General features: G+C 37.3%; 2 protein-coding genes across 3 annotated transcripts; both read left to right on the plus strand.

Moving 5' to 3' along the window:
• Nucleotides 1-3,305: 3,305 nt before the first annotated feature.
• Nucleotides 3,306-14,473, plus strand: LOC127454203 (hemojuvelin-like). The gene is made up of 4 exons (XM_051721246.1): nucleotides 3,306-3,471; nucleotides 7,432-7,608; nucleotides 9,244-9,725; nucleotides 11,879-14,473. The coding sequence occupies exons 2-4, from the start codon at nucleotides 7,506-7,508 to the stop codon at nucleotides 12,494-12,496; spliced, it is 1,203 nt and encodes a 400-aa protein (XP_051577206.1). The 5' UTR covers nucleotides 3,306-3,471; nucleotides 7,432-7,505; the 3' UTR covers nucleotides 12,497-14,473.
• Nucleotides 14,474-15,031: 558 nt separating this feature from the next.
• On the plus strand, nucleotides 15,032-18,213 carry txnipb (thioredoxin interacting protein b). 2 transcript variants are annotated; one of them, XM_051721248.1, is made up of 6 exons: nucleotides 15,032-15,654; nucleotides 16,270-16,345; nucleotides 16,451-16,598; nucleotides 16,695-17,054; nucleotides 17,171-17,470; nucleotides 17,564-18,213. In XM_051721248.1, the coding sequence occupies exons 1-6, from the start codon at nucleotides 15,399-15,401 to the stop codon at nucleotides 17,570-17,572; spliced, it is 1,149 nt and encodes a 382-aa protein (XP_051577208.1). In that variant the 5' UTR covers nucleotides 15,032-15,398; the 3' UTR covers nucleotides 17,573-18,213. The 2 variants fall into 2 exon arrangements, with proteins under 2 accessions (XP_051577208.1, XP_051577209.1); XM_051721249.1 differs by having other exon boundaries at nucleotides 15,044-15,654; nucleotides 17,567-18,205.
• The last annotated feature ends 491 nt before the right edge of the window (nucleotides 18,214-18,704 follow it).

Raw genomic sequence — 18,704 nt, forward strand, 5'->3', positions numbered from 1 at the left:
ATAAAATAAACATTACATGAATAAACAGCAGTGAACCTGAAATCAACAGCAATGACTTATCTAGGTCAAAGCTAACAGGTCAAAACTTTGTCACACTTACTTTGTCACACTTACTGCTTAGTAATAGTCCATCACCTGTTCCAAAGCTGAGGTGCATCTTACTGTTGTAACGTAAAAGGAGCATATGCTCAAAATGTTCATCTGTGAGACTATTCAGGGTAAAAATATCATGATATTGATATGAAAATTATCAATAAATTATTAACAATTTACTGCCATTGCCTTGTTATTATGTAGTCATGTAATCTATAAAAAGTACCTGTAATCCGACTACGAGTATTTTAAAATGTAATTTAATCCAATTACAATTATTTGATTTTTGCAATCTGATTAGGTAATCCAGATTACATGTAATACGTTACAACCCAGCACTGTCCACAGAGTACATTTTAAATACTTCTAAGTCCATCTTGTGTGATCTTCGTTTGAGATGCCATATTTAGTGTATTTTGCATATTCTGTCTTCACAGTAAAATGACAATAAAATAAAAATAAACAAATAGTAGGGTACAGCAGTGCAAAAGGCTCCATGGGGTAAAAGGCTCCTTTGATTTTATTTTCTCCAAAAACACTAAATAGCATCAAAAACTACGTCAGTACTTTCCTAAACACCTGTTTTTCACTATGAACTGCAAGTTGTTCATCTTCCATGAGATCATTGCGTGTAATGTCTAAAGACTGATTTTGAGGCAATTTGATCTAATATATCTAATAATTTATGTAGCTAATGAATATCCTGGAAATGATCACATTTATTTTGAAACAAAATACTTATTTCTCATTTTATTTTTTCTAGCTGATTATATATATAAAAAATTAAATAACTGTCCAATAAGTGAAAGGATAGCATTTGGGATAAAAAATCCCCTGTTGCAGGGGCTAAAGATTCCTATTAAACTCATTGTTTTTTTTTAGTGGGGTGAATAGATTTGTTATGAAAATGATCAAAGTGGGCTCAGATTGACTGATCCAATCACAATGGAGATTCATTTGTTTATAGAATACTTGAAATGTTATAAAATGCCAAATGTGTTTGAAATTAATAGGAAATCGTGCACCCTTTTGAAGTATTTGCATAAGTTGACAAATTGCGTCCTATAACTACTGCCCCTATATCTACATGATATCACTATAAACCTCCCTAGGGGCCTTTTACCCCAGCTGTGAGGTAAAAGGCCCCCTCGCTGCTTTTAAAAAAAAAACTAAATGTATTCAAAACAACCTTCTGTTATTTCTTTTCACTCAAATTTGGTTGCTCCATCAATATTCAATAAAAATAAATGTATTTCTTAAATCTTGAGACTCTTTGTAACGAGAAAAAAAAGCAAATTTTCCTTTAGGTGTGCCTTTAGCCCCATTGTACCCTATAGTATGGTGAAAATTAGCTTTTTCTTCTGGTCACACACATTTATCAAGATTGAAAAAATATATTTCTTTTAAATAGTTAATGATGGAGCAACATCATTTCTTTGAAAATAAAAAAATAATGCAAGGTTGTTTTGGTTAAAAAAAAAAAAAAAAAGGGTAGAGTCACATGGGGTTACTTCCTTGTAATGTTACTTCCTTGTAATGTGGTTCTCGCTCTTGGTGGGGCACCTGGTGAGTTGTGCATGGATGCCATGGTAGATGGTGCGCTATGGTAACATGCTCAACAAGCCACATGATAAGATGAGCGGGTTGACGGTCTCAGACGCGGAGGAAACTGAGATTCGTCCTCCTCCACCCGGATTGAGGCGAGTCACTACGCCACCACGAGGACCTAGAGTGCATTGGGAATTGGGCATTCCAAATTGTGGCAAGGGGGCCTTTTACCCCACGTGTTTGGCATATTTGTATTCAACTAACAAATGAATCTTCATTATAATTGGGTCAGTCAATGTGAGTCCACTTTGAACATTCTTCATTACAAATCTATTCCCATCACTTAAGAAAAACTGTGGTGAATGTGTTTCATGGGGGCCTTTAGCCCCATCAACAGGGGGGTCTTTTTACCCTAAATTATCCTTTCACTTATTGGACAGTTATTAAAACTTTTGATTTAATCACCTGATTTAATACTTATACAAATAAGTATTTTGGCTCAAAATAAATGTGATGATTTCATGGATTGTCATTAGCTACATTTGCAACATTTTAATACTTTTAAATATTAGATCAAATTATTTCAAAATCAAACTTTAGGCATTGCACACTGTATGAGCCATAATAGCCATTAGAGGGCAATGTACACTGGTGGTGGATTGGTTACTCAGGAGCAAGTCACCTGTTTTTGTCAGGTGATAAGGGCATCAGGTGGGAGAAATTAGACAGGTAGAGGTGGCAGGAGAACACAGTTGTTGTTCCCGTAGCCACGTAACCATGCAATTTGTTTGTTTTCTTCAGTAAATTATTGCGATGTACAATACCCTTTTTTATTTTATATAAAAACATTATCTTCATTTAATGGGACTCCAAACCCAAACAGACATTGTGTACATCTATCTATCTATCTATCTATCTATCTATCTATCTATCTATCTATCTATCTATCTATCTATCTATCTATCTACCTGTCTGTCTGTCTGTCTGTCTATCTTGCTGTCTGTCTGTCTGTCTGTCTATCTATCTATCTATCTATCTGTCTGTCTGTCTGCCTGCCTGCTGTCTATCTATCTATCTATCTATCTATCTATCTATCTATCTATCTATCTATCTGTCTGTCTGTCTGTCTGTCTGCCTGCCTGCCTGCCTGCTGTCTATCTATCTATCTATCTATCTATCTATCTATCTGTCTGTCTGTCTGTCTGTCTGTCTGTCTGCCTGCCTGCTATCTATCTATCTATCTATCTATCTATCTATCTATCTATCTATCTATCTATCTATCTATCTATCTGTCTGTCTGTCTGTCTGTCTGTCTGTCTGCCTGTCTGTCTATCTATCTATCTATCTATCTATCTATCTATCTATCTACCTGTCTGTCTGTCTATCTTGCTGTCTGTCTGTCTGTCTGTCTGTCTGTCTATCTATCTATCTATCTATCTATCTATCTATCTATCTATCTATCTATCTATCTATCTATCTTGCGATCTGTCTGTCTAAAATAATTCAATAACTTATCCTGTGGCACCTCATGAAGTTGGTTGAGAGAATGCCCAGGGTGTAATCTAAGCAAAGAATGGATACTCTGAAATATCAATGATTATGTTGTGTTGACAAACAGTGAGAGATTGGAAGAGCTCTCCGTCAGCTGGTGTGTGTGTGGCAGGTTCGCGCTGCGGGTTTATGTGTCTCTCTCGTGCGGGACGGTGACGCAAGGGTCACTCCGCACATGATTCCGTCACATGAACGCGTCGGTGTCCGGGTGACAAATCTGAAGTGACTGAGAAAGATCTCTAACGGCGTGCTCGGTCTTCAGGAGAGTCCTCTATTTCTGTGAGTCTTTGTTAATACTGTTAACTCTACTATCTGTAATATTACGTGTCCACTGATAAACATTCATAAAGTTAATTATGAACTATACAACAGTTGTGCAGGAGTTGGTTCTCTCTTTATAATGTCTAACACTCTAATCGAGAATAGTCAGGTTGATGCATTCAAATTCTTTCTAATGGTTCACTCATTCAGTACCGTAGTACTCTGATATTGAATATATAGTGAATGTTTACCATATTAATGTACCAAGGTATTTACATATATCAATGTACTTGAAGAAATACCATTGTAAGTCCAAAAACATGGTATTACATGGCACTTTTTGGTTGTCAGTGTATGTATAGTGTGTTTGTGTGTGCGTTTCAGCAATGACTTTTGTTTCTGCTGTGAGATGACAATAAACTCATCTGATCTTCTGTAGTTATTAAACTAAAATATCTTCTCTCTTTTCTAAGAGCTTCCATTTTTAGTTTTATTAAAAACTAAAAAAATAATAATAATAATTATTTTTTTTAAATTGTAATGTTTTTTTCATTTTTTATAATGGTTTGTTATTATGTGACATCAGGAATTTGAGAAAGGTTTTTTTTCATACTGTATGAGCATGATAGTCATACTGAGTGATGCACAAAGACTCAAGTGCATGCAATCATGGCACAGACAATCAAGTTTACAGTGATGTCTAACAGGAATGCAGGATTTGATTCACAGAACTCAGTTACTGTGCGTGTATGAGGCTGACAGAGAATCTTATAGATGCAACTGTTTAGGGGAGGATCCCATTCCTCTGTATCTGTGAAGTGTTTGGGACCCAGTGTGTGTGTATAGAGATTTCTGGAGCTGAACTGAACCCTCTTTAAAAATGATGGCACACCAGAATGAGCAAGTTTCCACATGCAGTGACACTTCAGTCAAAGAGAGAATGATTCTGAAGCGTTCAGCTGAAATTAGACTGCAGATGGTAACGGAGAGCTGTGGAGTTTCTGCTGTATGTCTCACACCCTTCTCAGAGCTTGCCTCGTCAATTTCCACTGGGGCAGGTGCTGGAGGGGCAGGCTAGTGTGGGGTATATTTAGAACTCTCTATTTCTGCCATGCAACTCTCGTAACTGCCCCATCAACTGGAATAAATATCAGCTGTTAGTATTGAAGCAGCAGGAACACCCAAAGCTCCACTAGTGAATCAGTACAGGCAGAAGAGATATACATGCAAATGAGTTACATGGATAAGCCGAATGGATATTTTGTCAGATAATGAGATTTGAGATACGTATTTGTCATGTGTTGAAAATGATTTGCTTTCTTTTGTGATGCCACCAGGTTTTGTTCTGTTTCAGCTTAAATGAATGGACTCTGTTTTGACAGATTGTTTAAATGAGAGCTGTAGGTCGAGTGCAAACACAAATACACTGGAATTGGAGTTTACTCGCTTTCCACCACTGTTTGTTCTTGAGTCTTAGTAAATAACACAGTCCAAACTGCAAAATCTTCCCAACAACGGAGACAGGTTTGCTGCAGCAATAACATTACCGAGAACATTCCTGATTCCTGTATTAAAAATATATGAGTGGCACAAATATGTTGCATTTGCAAACAAATTATGCTAGAGCTTTTCTTAGAACTAACCTCACTTATCTGAGCCATTTTTGTGATTACTTTTAACCAGGGTCAGAATTTAAAGGGATAGTTCACCAAAAAAGTTTAATTCTCTTATCATTTACTCAACCTCATGCCATCCCAGATGTGTATGACTTCCTTTGTTCTGCTAAACACAAACAAAGATTTTTAGAAGAATATTTCAGCTGGTAGGTCCTCACAATGCAAGTGAATGGGTACAACAATTTTAAAGCTCCAAAAGGACATGAAAGCAGCATAAAAGTAATCCAGAAGACACTGGTGGTTAAATCCATAGCTATTTTCAGAAGTAATATGATAGGTTTGTGTGAGAAACAGATACATTTTTAAGTCCTTTTTTACTATCAGTCTCCACTTTCACATTGTTCTTCTCTTTTCTCTTCTCTTTTTGGTGATTTCAATTCTTCGTGCATATCACCACCTATTGGTCAGGGAGGAGAATTTATGGTAAAAACTGACTTAAATATTGATCTGTTTCTCACTCACACTCTAGCTTCTGAAGATATGGATTTACTGGAGTTGTATGGATTACTTTTATGCTGCATTTTGGAGCTTCAGAATTTTGGTACCCATTCACTATCATTGTGAGGACCAACAGAGCTGAAACATCTTTGTTGTGTTCAGCAGAAGAAAGAATGTCATACACATCTGGGATGGCATAAGTGTAAATGAAAAGAGAATTTTCAATTTTGGGTGAATTATCCCTGTAATAGGGGCTTGGGGCAAAAATGCCACTGAAAGTGACACTAAATAAATAAATAAATAAGCCAATGAAATTCGAAATTTAGGGGCAATGCCCCATAATGAATTCCCTCTTTTTATTATTTGTAACATCTGAAACGTTTTCTAATATTTTATTCTAAGCCTAATGCATATTATATAAAATATATGAGTTGATGCTAATTTAAATTTATAGGTAACAACCTTAATGAATTCATATGGAATTTATATTAATAAATTGATTGCATTCGATTATTTTACATAGTTGATACACAAAGTGTTTCTAAATGCCCTCATAAAGGTAAAAAAAAAAAAAAAAAGCCCCTAAATATCAGAAAAAAGGGCAAATATTGCCCTTTAATAGAAGTTATTTTCTTACCCTACATTTAGCTGGTCTCAAGATCGTTTTAAATGAATATATCAAGTTATTTTTACTCAAGTAAATGCACTCCTAGTTGTTTTGATTATAGAATTTGTATTTCATTTATATTTCATTTAGCATCTTGCATCTTGTTCTTAAATGTACTGGTTGGAATGAGTCACACAAAATTTTGTTATACATGCTACAATGACAATAAAGGACTCTAATTAAATTAAATATAATATAACTGGGTGAACTGGGTAAACCCCCCAACAGTTACACTGCCAATGCAACTAAAATACATTTATTTTATTTCTTTATGCTCTAACTAGTGGAAGTAAATATAAGTATGCTATATACATGTTGGATGGAAGCACTACAGAGTGTAGTTTAGTAGCTATGCTATTGATAGCACAGCAATTGCTCAACGAAGCAATCAATCCATTTAATGTGTGACATCTACCTGTCCTCATCGTTAGCTCAATCTGCACTCATCAACATAATGGTAACCCACAAATCTCCAGCATAACAGAAACTATCCTGAATCTCAACATAACAAGTGTCCACCTTTACATTCATATTGCACAAAAACATAAAATAATACTTAATTTTAACATTTACTCTCCCTATTGAGTCCCATGCAAAACATGCTGGGAAATGGAAATTCCTGCCCAGTTTCATCAATGCTACATTAACACCACAAAAAGTATCCATGTAGTCCCAACTCAAATGGAACTTCCATTTTACAAATTTAAATGGATAGAATGCAGTGAAATCAAGTTCTAGAATTGTGTTGCTTTAAGCAAATTGAACAAGCAGCAAAAATACATTTTTTTGAGTGTGGTTTCTGGATGCTTCTGAACATGTACTTTCATTATTTATTATGTTTGGTATATGTCAGATGAATGGTCATATATTAAATCCTAGTTTAAACCAAATAACAGTTTTGTCTAACATTAATGATTAGAAATAAATATAATACTTTCTTCGCTAAAAGTCTATCAAATCATCTTAATTTGTTCAACAACACAACTCAAATGTTTCTTCAGACCTTTTAAAAAAAAATTTTTTTAAGGTTACAATACCTTTAGAAAGAATAAAGTGAGATGTTCTGGTGCAATATGGCAATATTACAATTTTCAATATGTTTTAAAGGGGTTATGTGAGTTTCCAGATTTCAAACTTATTACAGATCTGTGACTTGATTTCTTTGGGTTTGTCTCCCCGTGTGGTTGTTGTATGTAGTGCGCTTCAGTGCGCAGAGCTGCAGCACCTGTGCCGACACCTGTGAGCAGGCTGACTTGCCTGTGTCTGTATGGATGGGAATGGCAGCACCAGCTGCCTGTGGGAATCACTCGCACATGACATGGAATCACATCATTCTCATTATTGCAATGGTCCTGATCTTTAGTGCTACTTCAGGTAAAGTCCTTTTTAACCCTCACCAAAAAAAAAAAAAAAAAAAAAAAAACCTGGTGGTGATAGAACATGTACAGTGATAGTATCAGATTGTAGCACTATGATATATATATATATATATATATATATATATATATATATATATATATATATATATATATATATATTTACACACACACACACACACAGTTGAAGTCAGTAGTTTACATACACCAGAGCCAAATACATTTAAACTCTGGATATTTTGGTAAATTCTAGAGACTGTTGTGTGTGAAAATCCCAGGAGATCAGCAGTTACAGAAATACTCAAACCAGCCCATCTGGCACCAACAATCATGCCATGCTTCAAATCACTGAGATCACATTTTTTCCCCCATTCTGATGGTTGATGTGAACATTAACTGAAGCTCCTGACCCGTATCTGCATGATTTTATGCACTACACTGTTGCCACACGATTGGCTGATTAGATAATTGCATGGATGACATTTGGTGCCAGATGGCTGGGTTGAGTATTTCTGTAACTGCTGATCTCCTGGGATTTTCACACACAACAGTTTCTAGAATTTACTCCAAATGGTGCCAAATTATCCATTGAGCGGCAGTTCCTTGGACAGAAATGCCTTGTTGATGAGAGAGGTCAACATAGAATGGCCAGACTGGTTCGAACTGACAAAGTCTACAGTAACTCAGATAACTGCTCTTTACAATTGTGGTGAGAAGAATAACATCTCCAAATGCTATACTGAGATGCGGATTGGTGCTGTTTTGGCGGCACAAGAGGGACCTACACAGTATTAGGCAGATGGTTTTAATGTTGTGGCTGATCTGTGTGTGTATATATATATATATATATATATATATATATATATATATATATATATATATATATATATATATATGTACAGAGTATATGGGGTGATATTTACAGTACATACCCATCCTGTAGTATGAAATATACCATCTAAACTCCATCTAAAACTACTTCAAAGCTAGTTTATTTATAATCATTATGCATGCTGTTTGTATGACCTCATATTAAATGAGAGACTACATGGAATATTTGTTCTTTTAAAAAAAACTTATGTCATACTACAGTGCCATATAAAATAGCTTAATGATGGCAAAAAAGTGATTAAAAATAGTAAAATATGACAAAGAAATGACCTAAAGCACCTAAAATATGTATTTTTCTAACTTTTAGCCTAAAATCTTGATGTCTATACAGAAATTTCATATACATTTTATGCGTCAACTACCCAATTTCCTTGGTTCTGAATGATTACCATAACCATATTGCATGGTGTACCATGATATTTATATGGTACTTCAACATACTTCAAAGAAAACCATGTTATTATAATGGTACATCCAAAAAAATAAATGATGTACCATGGTACTAAGTAGTACTATTTTGTTAGTAAAACCTGTTAATTGTCTGTTTATTTGGAACCTGATTTATATATATAAAGTGAATTAATATCAAATCTGTAGAAAAAGTGGCTGAATGTATTGTATATATAAGACTCCAAGACACAGCAAAAAGATTTTACTAACAAAAAAGTATAATGAGAAAAGGCATGTATTCAGAGATGCAGAAATGAACACAGTAACCTCCATTTGTTTTCTTTACCTGCAGTGTATGCACAGTGTCGGATCCTGCGATGTAACTCAGAGTTTGTGGCTGCGACTCTAGAAATGGGGGTCACTGGGGGGAGGGAGGGGAGTAATACCAGGTACTGCAGTGCTTTGCGATCCTACGCCCTCTGTACTCAGCGGACTGCCCGAGCGTGCCGCGGAGACCTGGCCTACCACTCTGCTGTGCAGGGCATTGAGGACCTGCTCATCCAACATCGCTGCCCCAAAACCGGCCCAACAGCCCAGCCACGGCCCCTGCCCCAGGCCCCACTCTCAGAGGATGGATGTATCTATGAGAAGGGCCGGGCCCCAGATTATCTGCACTGCGGGGTGTTTGGGGACCCTCACATCCGCACCTTTAATGATGAGTTCCAAACATGTGCTGTGCAGGGAGCCTGGCCTCTCATAGATAACCAGTACCTGTACATCCAAGCCACAAGTACACCCACTAGAGGGAGCTCTTACTCCACAGTGCTCACAAAGGTGAGCGCCACTGTGTTCCTCTTACTCCATAGTCATACAATTAATAAAACAGTGTGACTGGTCTTAGTTAAACGGAACAGGGTGTATGTAATGTATGAAACTAATAATTTTAGATGAGGGTGGTTGTGTACTAGTCTCGCAGCTCCAGACTTTTGACTATTAGTGTAAAGTCTGGTCTATTCTGCAGCTTATTCAGGCCAAGAACTGCCCTTTTAGACAGGACTATAGTAGGTTGATTTAGCTTAAATTCTAAATTTATTCAATTCTACATATCTGCAGCTCAGTTTTGACTATTAAAAATACTTACTAGTAAAAATGACAGTTAAAGGAATATCCTGGGTTTATTACAAGTTAAACTCAATTGACAGCATTTGTTGGTTACCACAAAAATGAATTTTGACTTGAAAAAATCTGGGTTCCAGTGAAGCACTTACAATGGAAGTGTATGGGGCCAATCCATAAACGTTAAAATACTTACAGTTTCAAAAGCATAGCCACAAAACATAAACAATATGTGTGTTAACATGATTTTAGTTTGATAAAATTGCTTACTTTTCTGTGTGAAGTTATATCCAATTTAACAACTTCATTGCCATGACGACTTTACGGCATCAACCCTGTAATTCTGGTAAATTATGATTGAAACAAATTTACAGCTCAAATAAAGAATAAATAAAAAAATTAACAACAAATAATGTCAGTGCTTTTATAAAATTATAAACTACACATTTCTGCCTTTAACCCTAAAAAAATTGGCCCCATTCACTTCCGTTGTAAGTGTCTAGCTGTAACCTCCATTTTTGCTTCTTATTTTTTGTGGTAATCAACATTATGCCACAAGCACTGTCGAATGAGCTTAACTTGTACTGTATTGAACCCAGAATATTTCTTTAAAGATACCTGCAATTTCATTTTGACTAGTCATAATTAAATTTTACTAGTAAGAATAGCATTTTGGTAACACTTTCTGTGAAGCCCATATTTATAATGCATTGTAAAGACATTATAAATGCATTATACTATATTTATAATGTCTCATAATACAGCTTATAATAAGTTATAACTAATCATAAATACTTATAACTACAGTTATACATTATAAGGCTTACCCTATTCATAGTTTAGAGTGTAAAATACATAACCCAATTTTAATGCAGCAGAAGCTAATAAAGCTAATTAAGTGCTGTCATGCAAAAGCAGCATAGTGTAAACAGTCAAAAGGCTTTATGACGTGATCATATTATAAGTGGTCTTTGCCTGCTTTAAGTAAAGTTACAAAAGCAATATCTTCTTATAAACAGCCATAACATAAACTTGTAACATTCAATACATTACATGTCGAACTTATGTAATGGAAGTTATTTATAAAATAAGTCTCCAAATAAGATGCACAAACATGAAAGTTTATTGAATTGAGTCCAGTATAGAATCAGTTAGATTTATTTATTTTTTTAAATTATTCTTGGGTGTGTTTACACCCAAGAAGATTTGCTACATGTGTGATCAACATTACATATTTAGAGTTTCTTATATATTTTAACTTTGTAGCTTTACAAGTGTTTTTTGTAATATCTAAAAATTTAAAACTTCCAGCATGTCTTGTAATGTCTTATAACCACTCAAATATATCTTATGGATATTCATAAGAAAACATTGCTTTTGTCACTTTATTTAAAGCATACTTATTATACAGTGTATATTTCAATAAATAATACATTATACCTTCTGCAAATAAAATTAAATGTTCCTTGTGTTATAATGCATTATTCTCTAAGGTATAACTATGAATAGGTAATATTATAATGTATTATAATTGTGGTTACAATTATTTATGAGAAGTTATAACATATTATAAGGTGTATTATGAGACATTACTAAAGCATTATAATGCCTTATAATAATGCTTCGTACAAAGTGTTACCAGCATATTTACCAGTCAAATTTTGTCGACAAATTTTCTCTTCCATTTTATTTTTTTGACTATTTTTTGCTGCCCTAATTATGCATGATTATTAGTTGAGTTTGCATTTTATTATTTACGTTTAGCATTGTTAGAACAGACCCATTTTTGGGTCGCAACAAATCACTGCTGTAAAGTATTTTTTTTTTGGTACTTTTTTCCGACAGTTCTTTGATCTCCATTTCCTCCTCAGATCACGGTTATCTTTAAAAACTCACGTGAGTGTGCAGAGCTCCAGATATACCAAGCAGAGCTGGACAACGTTCCCCCAGCGTTTGTAGATGGTTCTATGACCAGCGGTGATCGCAGAGGTCACCAGAGCCTGCGCATTCTCTCTCATGACCCTGGCAAATACGTGGAGATCAGGGCTACACACATCGGGACGACACTGGTGGTGCGTCAGGTCGGACTGTCGCTCAGTCTGTCAGTCCGCTCTCCTCGTGAGATCGTGGAGTCCTACACACCTGAGCAGGACCTGCAGTTGTGTGTGTGGGGTTGTCCGGTCTCACAGCGTCTGGAGACGCCACCTGCACATCTGTCCACTGCTGCGTATGCACACTGCTCCTCCCTGCTTCCTGTGCGAGATGTGTATTTCCAGTCTTGCCTGTTTGATTTGCAGGTCACTGGGAAGTTGAACTCTAGTGCTTCAGCTGTGGCTGCGTTGGAGGACGCTCGCGCAATGATCTCTGACCCTGAAAGGGTTCACCTGCTGACAGCCAGGGCAGGTAATACCACTCCATCTCTGCCGGTAGTATTGGCCATGAGTGTCCTCACAGAGACCCTTAGACGTGCTGTCTCAGTTCCAGTCTGATGATGGTAAACTCTGCAGTTTTCAAAAGCCTAAAGCAGGGCTTACTTGATATTTAAAAATGATATTTATACAGTTGTTCAGTGTTTACATCCCATCGCCCTGCTGCTAAAACAGCTTATACCAACCTAACGTGGTTTTGTGGTCTTAGCTGGTTTAAGCTAATTTAGCTGGTCTCACCGCCTTGCCAAGCTGGTTTTGGTCTACCAGGCTGTCCAGCTGACAAGTGCCCCAAACCCCTCTAAAACCAGCAACACAAACCAGCCTAACCAGCCTGCTGAGGCTGGGGGACCAGCTGACCACCTTATTTTTTCTTCTTCTACTTTCTTGCAGGGCAGAGTTGTCAGGGTTTGGAAGTTTGTATGTTTTATGTGAACAAAGGCTGTCTGGAACTGCCTCGCAAAAAAAAAAAAAAAAAAGAAAATGCATTTTTGTGTTTAATTCAGTGTTACATGCACATAAAGTGAACGATTTGTGTATATATATGAAGAAAGAAAATACTGCAAATTTCTACTCAGCACATATTTGCTTATCGAAGACATAGTGAATGTTTTCAAGGTGGATGAGGTTTATGCAGGAATAATTTGAGTGTATTTATAATAAAGAAATAATCTAAACTATATCCACTCAGCAGTTCATTGTCGTGTGCTGGCCCACACAGCATTGATGAATGAAGGTTACACCAGATTTTGCAGACCAGAGAAAATTACCCTTATTACCAAATTAAATTCATTTTTCTAAAGCTAAAATAGACATTTGAATCATTTTTTCTGTCAAACTGGTGACCGAAATTTCAGACCACTATGCAAATTATGTATATGCATCATGGAAATTAATCATGAGAATCTGTGTAAAATTTCCTTTGAAAAGTGAAGACCAGTCACATTTTCTGTTTTCATTCTGTCAGTCTCCAAAAAATGTAATGTTGTAACTCCATAGATTGAAAAACAAGTTGTCTAAATCTATAACTGTGAAATTTATGTGAATAATGTACTGATTTTGAGGCATTTCACACTTGTTTAAGGGGTGATGCCGGATGGTGTTCATCTGGGTTAACTTGAATGTTTATTTGATGCTGGTAAAGGTTTGGTTGGAAGTTGTCTTCTTATCTCTTGCATTATAAATGGCACACACAAGTTTTATGTTCATAGGCCTATAATGTATAAGTGTAGGCAGCTTTGGCCCAAGTCCACAATTGATATATGATGTTGTTGTGTGGCGGAGAAGGGATGTGAGTTATTCTTATCACAGTGATTGATGGGTTATATAAATGGGCTCCTTCTGAACTTCCTTCTGTAGGAAGATACACAGTAAATGTGCTGGATCAGTCAGCAGATGGCAGTGCTCATCTAATCAGAGGATACTTGCTCTCATGAGCCCATGTGAACTTACACACGTTTTACAGCATGTGGCCTGCTGTGATGGGTGCATTTATTAGGTCATCTCTGATGACCACTGCTATCTCTAAACTTCACTGTATGTTTCTGTTTTTCTGATAACTCTCTGCACAGTCAGGTTTTCTATACACTAACAAAAAAGTACCAAGAACTTTTTGTACCATGGTAATATAATGAATGTTTACATGATTCATGTTGATACAATATGCTTTTTGGAAATGGTTCATTCTGATAACATTTGTTTTTTACATGTACAATGGTAATACCATGTTTTTTCATCATATACCATGGTTTGTGTTCGTGCCCCATTCGGCCCCGTTTCACGGCTGGTGCTGACAATCTGTGCTACCTGCTCAGGATGTGCTACTAGCAGTAAAAACAGTGATGTGTAAAGCCTAAACTTGGGTAGCAAAAGTCGGGAGCCATGGGAGAACCTGTCAGTATGTACTACAACAGCATGAACTATGTTAAAAACCTGGGTAGCACATCTTGTCAGGCAGATAATACCTATCAGGATGTGCTACCAGCGTAACTATAATGTAGTGTGATATGGTGTGAGGCTATACTAAGCCCTAACCCTACCCCAAACCCCAGCCCTAAAACTATATGAATATAGCATTGGTATATAGCATCATGCTAGGTAGCATATATCTTCAGGACACCAGCCCACCAGGAATAGTCCCAGTTCTCTCTATGGCCAGTCCTCCCCTGAATGCATATTTTAATCATTCTGCATCATGGTATCACCTTTTGATGCCATCACTACCATAATGCCAGAGAGAGAGAGAGAGAGAGAGAGAGAGAGAGAGAGAGAGAGAGAGCTCCTTTTTTTGTAGTAAATTGTAACAGTGTTATTTGAATGCTTGATTTGGAGGCATTCTGTTTATTTCACGTCTGTTTAAATTATATTTTTATGCAAAACGCGTTATTGCCAAATCACGTTTTATCAATATCGTATCATACGTGAGTTTCCGTCACTCCCAAACATATTTTTGAGCAGGGCACATGTGTGCTCAGCTGTTCATGCCCCACCCCTGCTCCATGTAATTTGCCCTCCTCCTCAAACGCCTCCTGCCCCATGCCCACGACCTGTCCACGCGCTCTGGCCGAGTGCTCATTGGCCCGAGTGGAAGTTCACAGCCCGTGTGTCCTATGAGAGAGACGCCCGTGGGGCGATCCACGGGCGCATGTGGGTGTCCAGCGCTGATGCCCATATGTGTGTCCAGCTCACATCATCAGCAGAGCGGCGTGTGAACTATATAACCACCAACTCCCACTCAGTGTTTACCGACAGAACAGAGTGACCATCAAATTACAAAAACATCTCGTAGAAAATAATAATAATAATAATAATAACATCAGCACATATTGGTGAGCTTGACGAGCAACTGGGTCATTCATTTGCTTTAGAAATAAATCGAAAAGATACCTTTAATAACACCTTTAGTAGTAGTATTATTACAGGTTAGTAATTTGTTCAATTTGCTAAATTAATTAAATAGCAAAAAATGGGCGTATTGAAAAAGAAACCCAAGACCTTCGAGGTTCAACTGAGTGACCCGAACAAGAGCGCGTACAGCGGCGGAGATAAAGTGGCCGGGCGGGTGATGGTGGAGGTGTCGGAGGTGACGAGGATTTCCGCCGTCAGCCTGTTCGGGATCGGATGCGCTAAAGTCGAATATAGTAAAGGAAAGCTGCACTGCAGGGAGGAAATCGAGTATCTGAATTACGAGGAGGTTCTTCACCTTGATCATCAACCCACAGGTAAGAGTCTAGCTTTGTTTTACCTGACACAAATGCACTTGTGAACTAGTTTGAATGGACTTATTCAGAGTGGCACAACCATATTTGATTTTTGACGGGAATGAAAACGAGAAAAATTTAAGTAGACAAAAAACTCCAGAAAACGTGAGTTATGAAAATTAGATGTGATCTAGTACGTACCTTTATTCGGCTTTATGCAGAAGGTACAACTCATTGCACATTGAAGAGACTGCAAGTCTATCCTTCAGAGCCTCGTTTTCATTCCTTTTTTATAGTGCCATATTTAATTCAAAAATTAAATATGGTGCCACTCCAAATAAAGTCTAGGGTGGGTGGTGTTTTTTCTGCCTTATAGGCCCATTACTACGATTTGGTTGGATTTCTTTTTGCTTGTGGTTAGAATGAAAATTTCAGGCAGTTCAGAACTGCAATAAGAGTTTAGATGAACTGAAATGTGTAAGTCAAGAATGAAGTTGTAACCACACATTCAAAATAAAAGTTTAGGAATTGGTCACTGAAAACCTTATATTAATGGACCATTATTCTAAATATACTGTCTGTGGTGGTTATGGCCCTGGTGTTAGTATTTTTTAAAGCACAATTTCTTCACCGCAGATGCAGATGGCTCCATCACTCTCAGGCCTGGAAACAAATACAAGTTCATGTTTGGGTTTGAACTTCCACAGGCGGGGTAGGTTTATTTTGGGAACTGCATATTACAAATATTGCATCTAAAATGTTTAATTATATCCGACTGAGTTACTAATTTAATCCAAAATCATCCATTCCTGAACAGGTGCCTAGTTTCCTCCTATGCAGGAAAGTTTGGCTCAGTCCAGTACTATGTGAAAGTGGTCATAGAGAAATCAGGACAGCCATGGGCGGAATGCAAGCAACATTTTAAGGTGGAGGAACCCATTGATGTAAACACCCAAGAACTCATGGTGAGTAAGCCTAGAGAGGTCACAAAACTTCTGTTAAACGGATGTGATTCAAACATGAGAGAATAGTCCTTCGTTTTTCTCTCTGGCTCTTTTCAGACTCCAGTTACAGGTGCAAAAGAGAAGAAAGTCACCTGCATGTTTATTCCTGATGGCAGCGTTTCCATTGTTGCACGCATAGACCGAAAAGGTTATTGCGAAGGAGAGGACATTTGCATCGATGCTAAATTCGAGAACACCTGCTCTCGGATTGTCATTCCTAAAGCCGCCATCATAGCCAAGCACATTTATCTGGCAAACGGCCGCACCAAGGTGTTTTGCGAGAAACTCACTTCTGTCAGGGGCGATCACATCATCTCCGGCATGTGTGACATGTGGCAGGGGAGGGTCCTCCGGGTTCCCAAGTTGAAACCCACCATCTTGGGCTGTGACATCATCCACGTTGACTACACTTTGAGGGTGAGATGTATTCCTGATAATTCATGCCAGCAGTCTACATCAGTAGACTGTACATGTCTGTTCTGCTTTTTACATGTGCCATGGAAATAATGGTTTTTCTCTCTCTCCGGGGGCAGATCTATGTCCATATCCCAGGCAGTGAGAAGCTAATCCTTGAACTGCCTCTGGTCATTGGGACGATCCCCTTCAATGGCCTGAATAGTCGCACCAGCAGCATGAGCAGTCAGGACGGCAGTTCCCCCTCCAGCACCTGTGTGTCCATCCCATCTTCTCCACCCAGTTACAGTGAGATCTCCCGGGACAACCGAATGGACAGTTCCTTTATCCCTATCCTAAATGATTACGATGAGGATGACAGTCCAATCTTCATGCGCATTAGCGAGTATCATCTCCCCCCTCCCCCGGCATACACAGAGGTACACAAACACACACACACACATATAAATACACCCACTACCCTAGTTGAGACTGCACTAAGGATTGCTACTCTCTTTCCTCTGGTTGTACAGCAGAATTGAGACTGCGGTTCTCCTTCAACACAGCTGAAAAACTGCTGCCACAAAGCATTAAACTCCAGCAGAAGAACAAACACAGCTCCTGACAGCAAGATTCATATCTAAAATTGCAGAATGACAGTGCTAGAGGACCAGGCATGCTTTACTTCTGAGTTGTGGACTATTAAATGCTGTGACACACCAAGAAATGGTTGATTGGGAGTTGGTGAACCTTTACTGAGGTCATCAGAAGCTGTTTTACTGAATCAAAGGACACTTTGACTAATGTAAGAATCCACCTCTTGAAAATGACCATTGTCATCTTCATGTTTATTACTGAGAAATTCTCGGCATCTGAGAGAGATTTTGCCATATTGGTATAGTATTCTGTCTGCTCTTTCTGGCATTCCAGATTGGAAAATTAAGAGGTTTTGCTTAGCACTCCTAATAACTGGTGGGAAAACCCTTCAGGTTAGAAAAATTAGGAAGAGATAATATTTTTGTGATATAATTTTTGAGAGTGAAAAACATTGTATGTCATATTGGGTTATATTTGAATCGGTTATATAAAAATTAGAATATATATATATATATATATATATATATATATATATATATATATATATATATATATATGAGTCAGAATTAATAAATAAGGGCCACTGTAAATATACCAACATTTAGTTAATCCAATTAAAATATGACTGATATTTGCATTTTGTACTAGTTTTTATTTTTATTTGAACCCAATGGGTCACTTTTATCCATTCTTAATACAATACAATTTTTTGAAATGATTAAATATAATAAAGTGTCAATAATTTGAGTAATAATAAAAATTCCAGATGTCTGTCTTTCTGTCTGTCTATCATCCATCCATCCATCCATCCATCTATCTCTGAGAACTATCTTTTAATGCACATTGTGTGAAATTCTGATGTGAGGATAAATGTAGGGGAAAGGTTGATAGCAGTAGACAAAGACATGTATTTAGCTGTTATGTGATGAACACCTGTTATTGTTTGTATCTGGAGGGGTTTATTTACAGGCTTTGTACACCACCATCTGTTAACTTCCATCCATGGGCCTGTGTTGAGAATAGCATTTCAGTGATGTAACTTTAAACGAAAGGCCATAGTGAGTGTGCTGGTAACTG

Source organism: Myxocyprinus asiaticus, chromosome 16, assembly GCF_019703515.2.
Source record: "Myxocyprinus asiaticus isolate MX2 ecotype Aquarium Trade chromosome 16, UBuf_Myxa_2, whole genome shotgun sequence".
Taxonomy (NCBI): Eukaryota; Metazoa; Chordata; class Actinopteri; order Cypriniformes; family Catostomidae; genus Myxocyprinus; species Myxocyprinus asiaticus.

Bases quoted from the DNA above. Each gene is read 5' to 3' on its own strand.
- txnipb (XM_051721248.1), top strand. From the start codon at position 15,399: ATGGGCGTATTGAAAAAGAAACCCAAGACCTTCGAGGTTCAACTGAGT. The intron at 15,655-16,269 runs GTAAGAGTCTAG...TCTTCACCGCAG, and splicing joins CCTTGATCATCAACCCACAG to ATGCAGATGGCTCCATCACT. The intron at 17,055-17,170 runs GTGAGATGTATT...CTCCGGGGGCAG, and splicing joins ACGTTGACTACACTTTGAGG to ATCTATGTCCATATCCCAGG.
- LOC127454203 (XM_051721246.1), top strand. From the start codon at position 7,506: ATGGGAATGGCAGCACCAGCTGCCTGTGGGAATCACTCGCACATGACA. The intron at 7,609-9,243 runs GTAAAGTCCTTT...CTTTACCTGCAG, and splicing joins GATCTTTAGTGCTACTTCAG to TGTATGCACAGTGTCGGATC. The intron at 9,726-11,878 runs GTGAGCGCCACT...TTTCCTCCTCAG, and splicing joins ACTCCACAGTGCTCACAAAG to ATCACGGTTATCTTTAAAAA.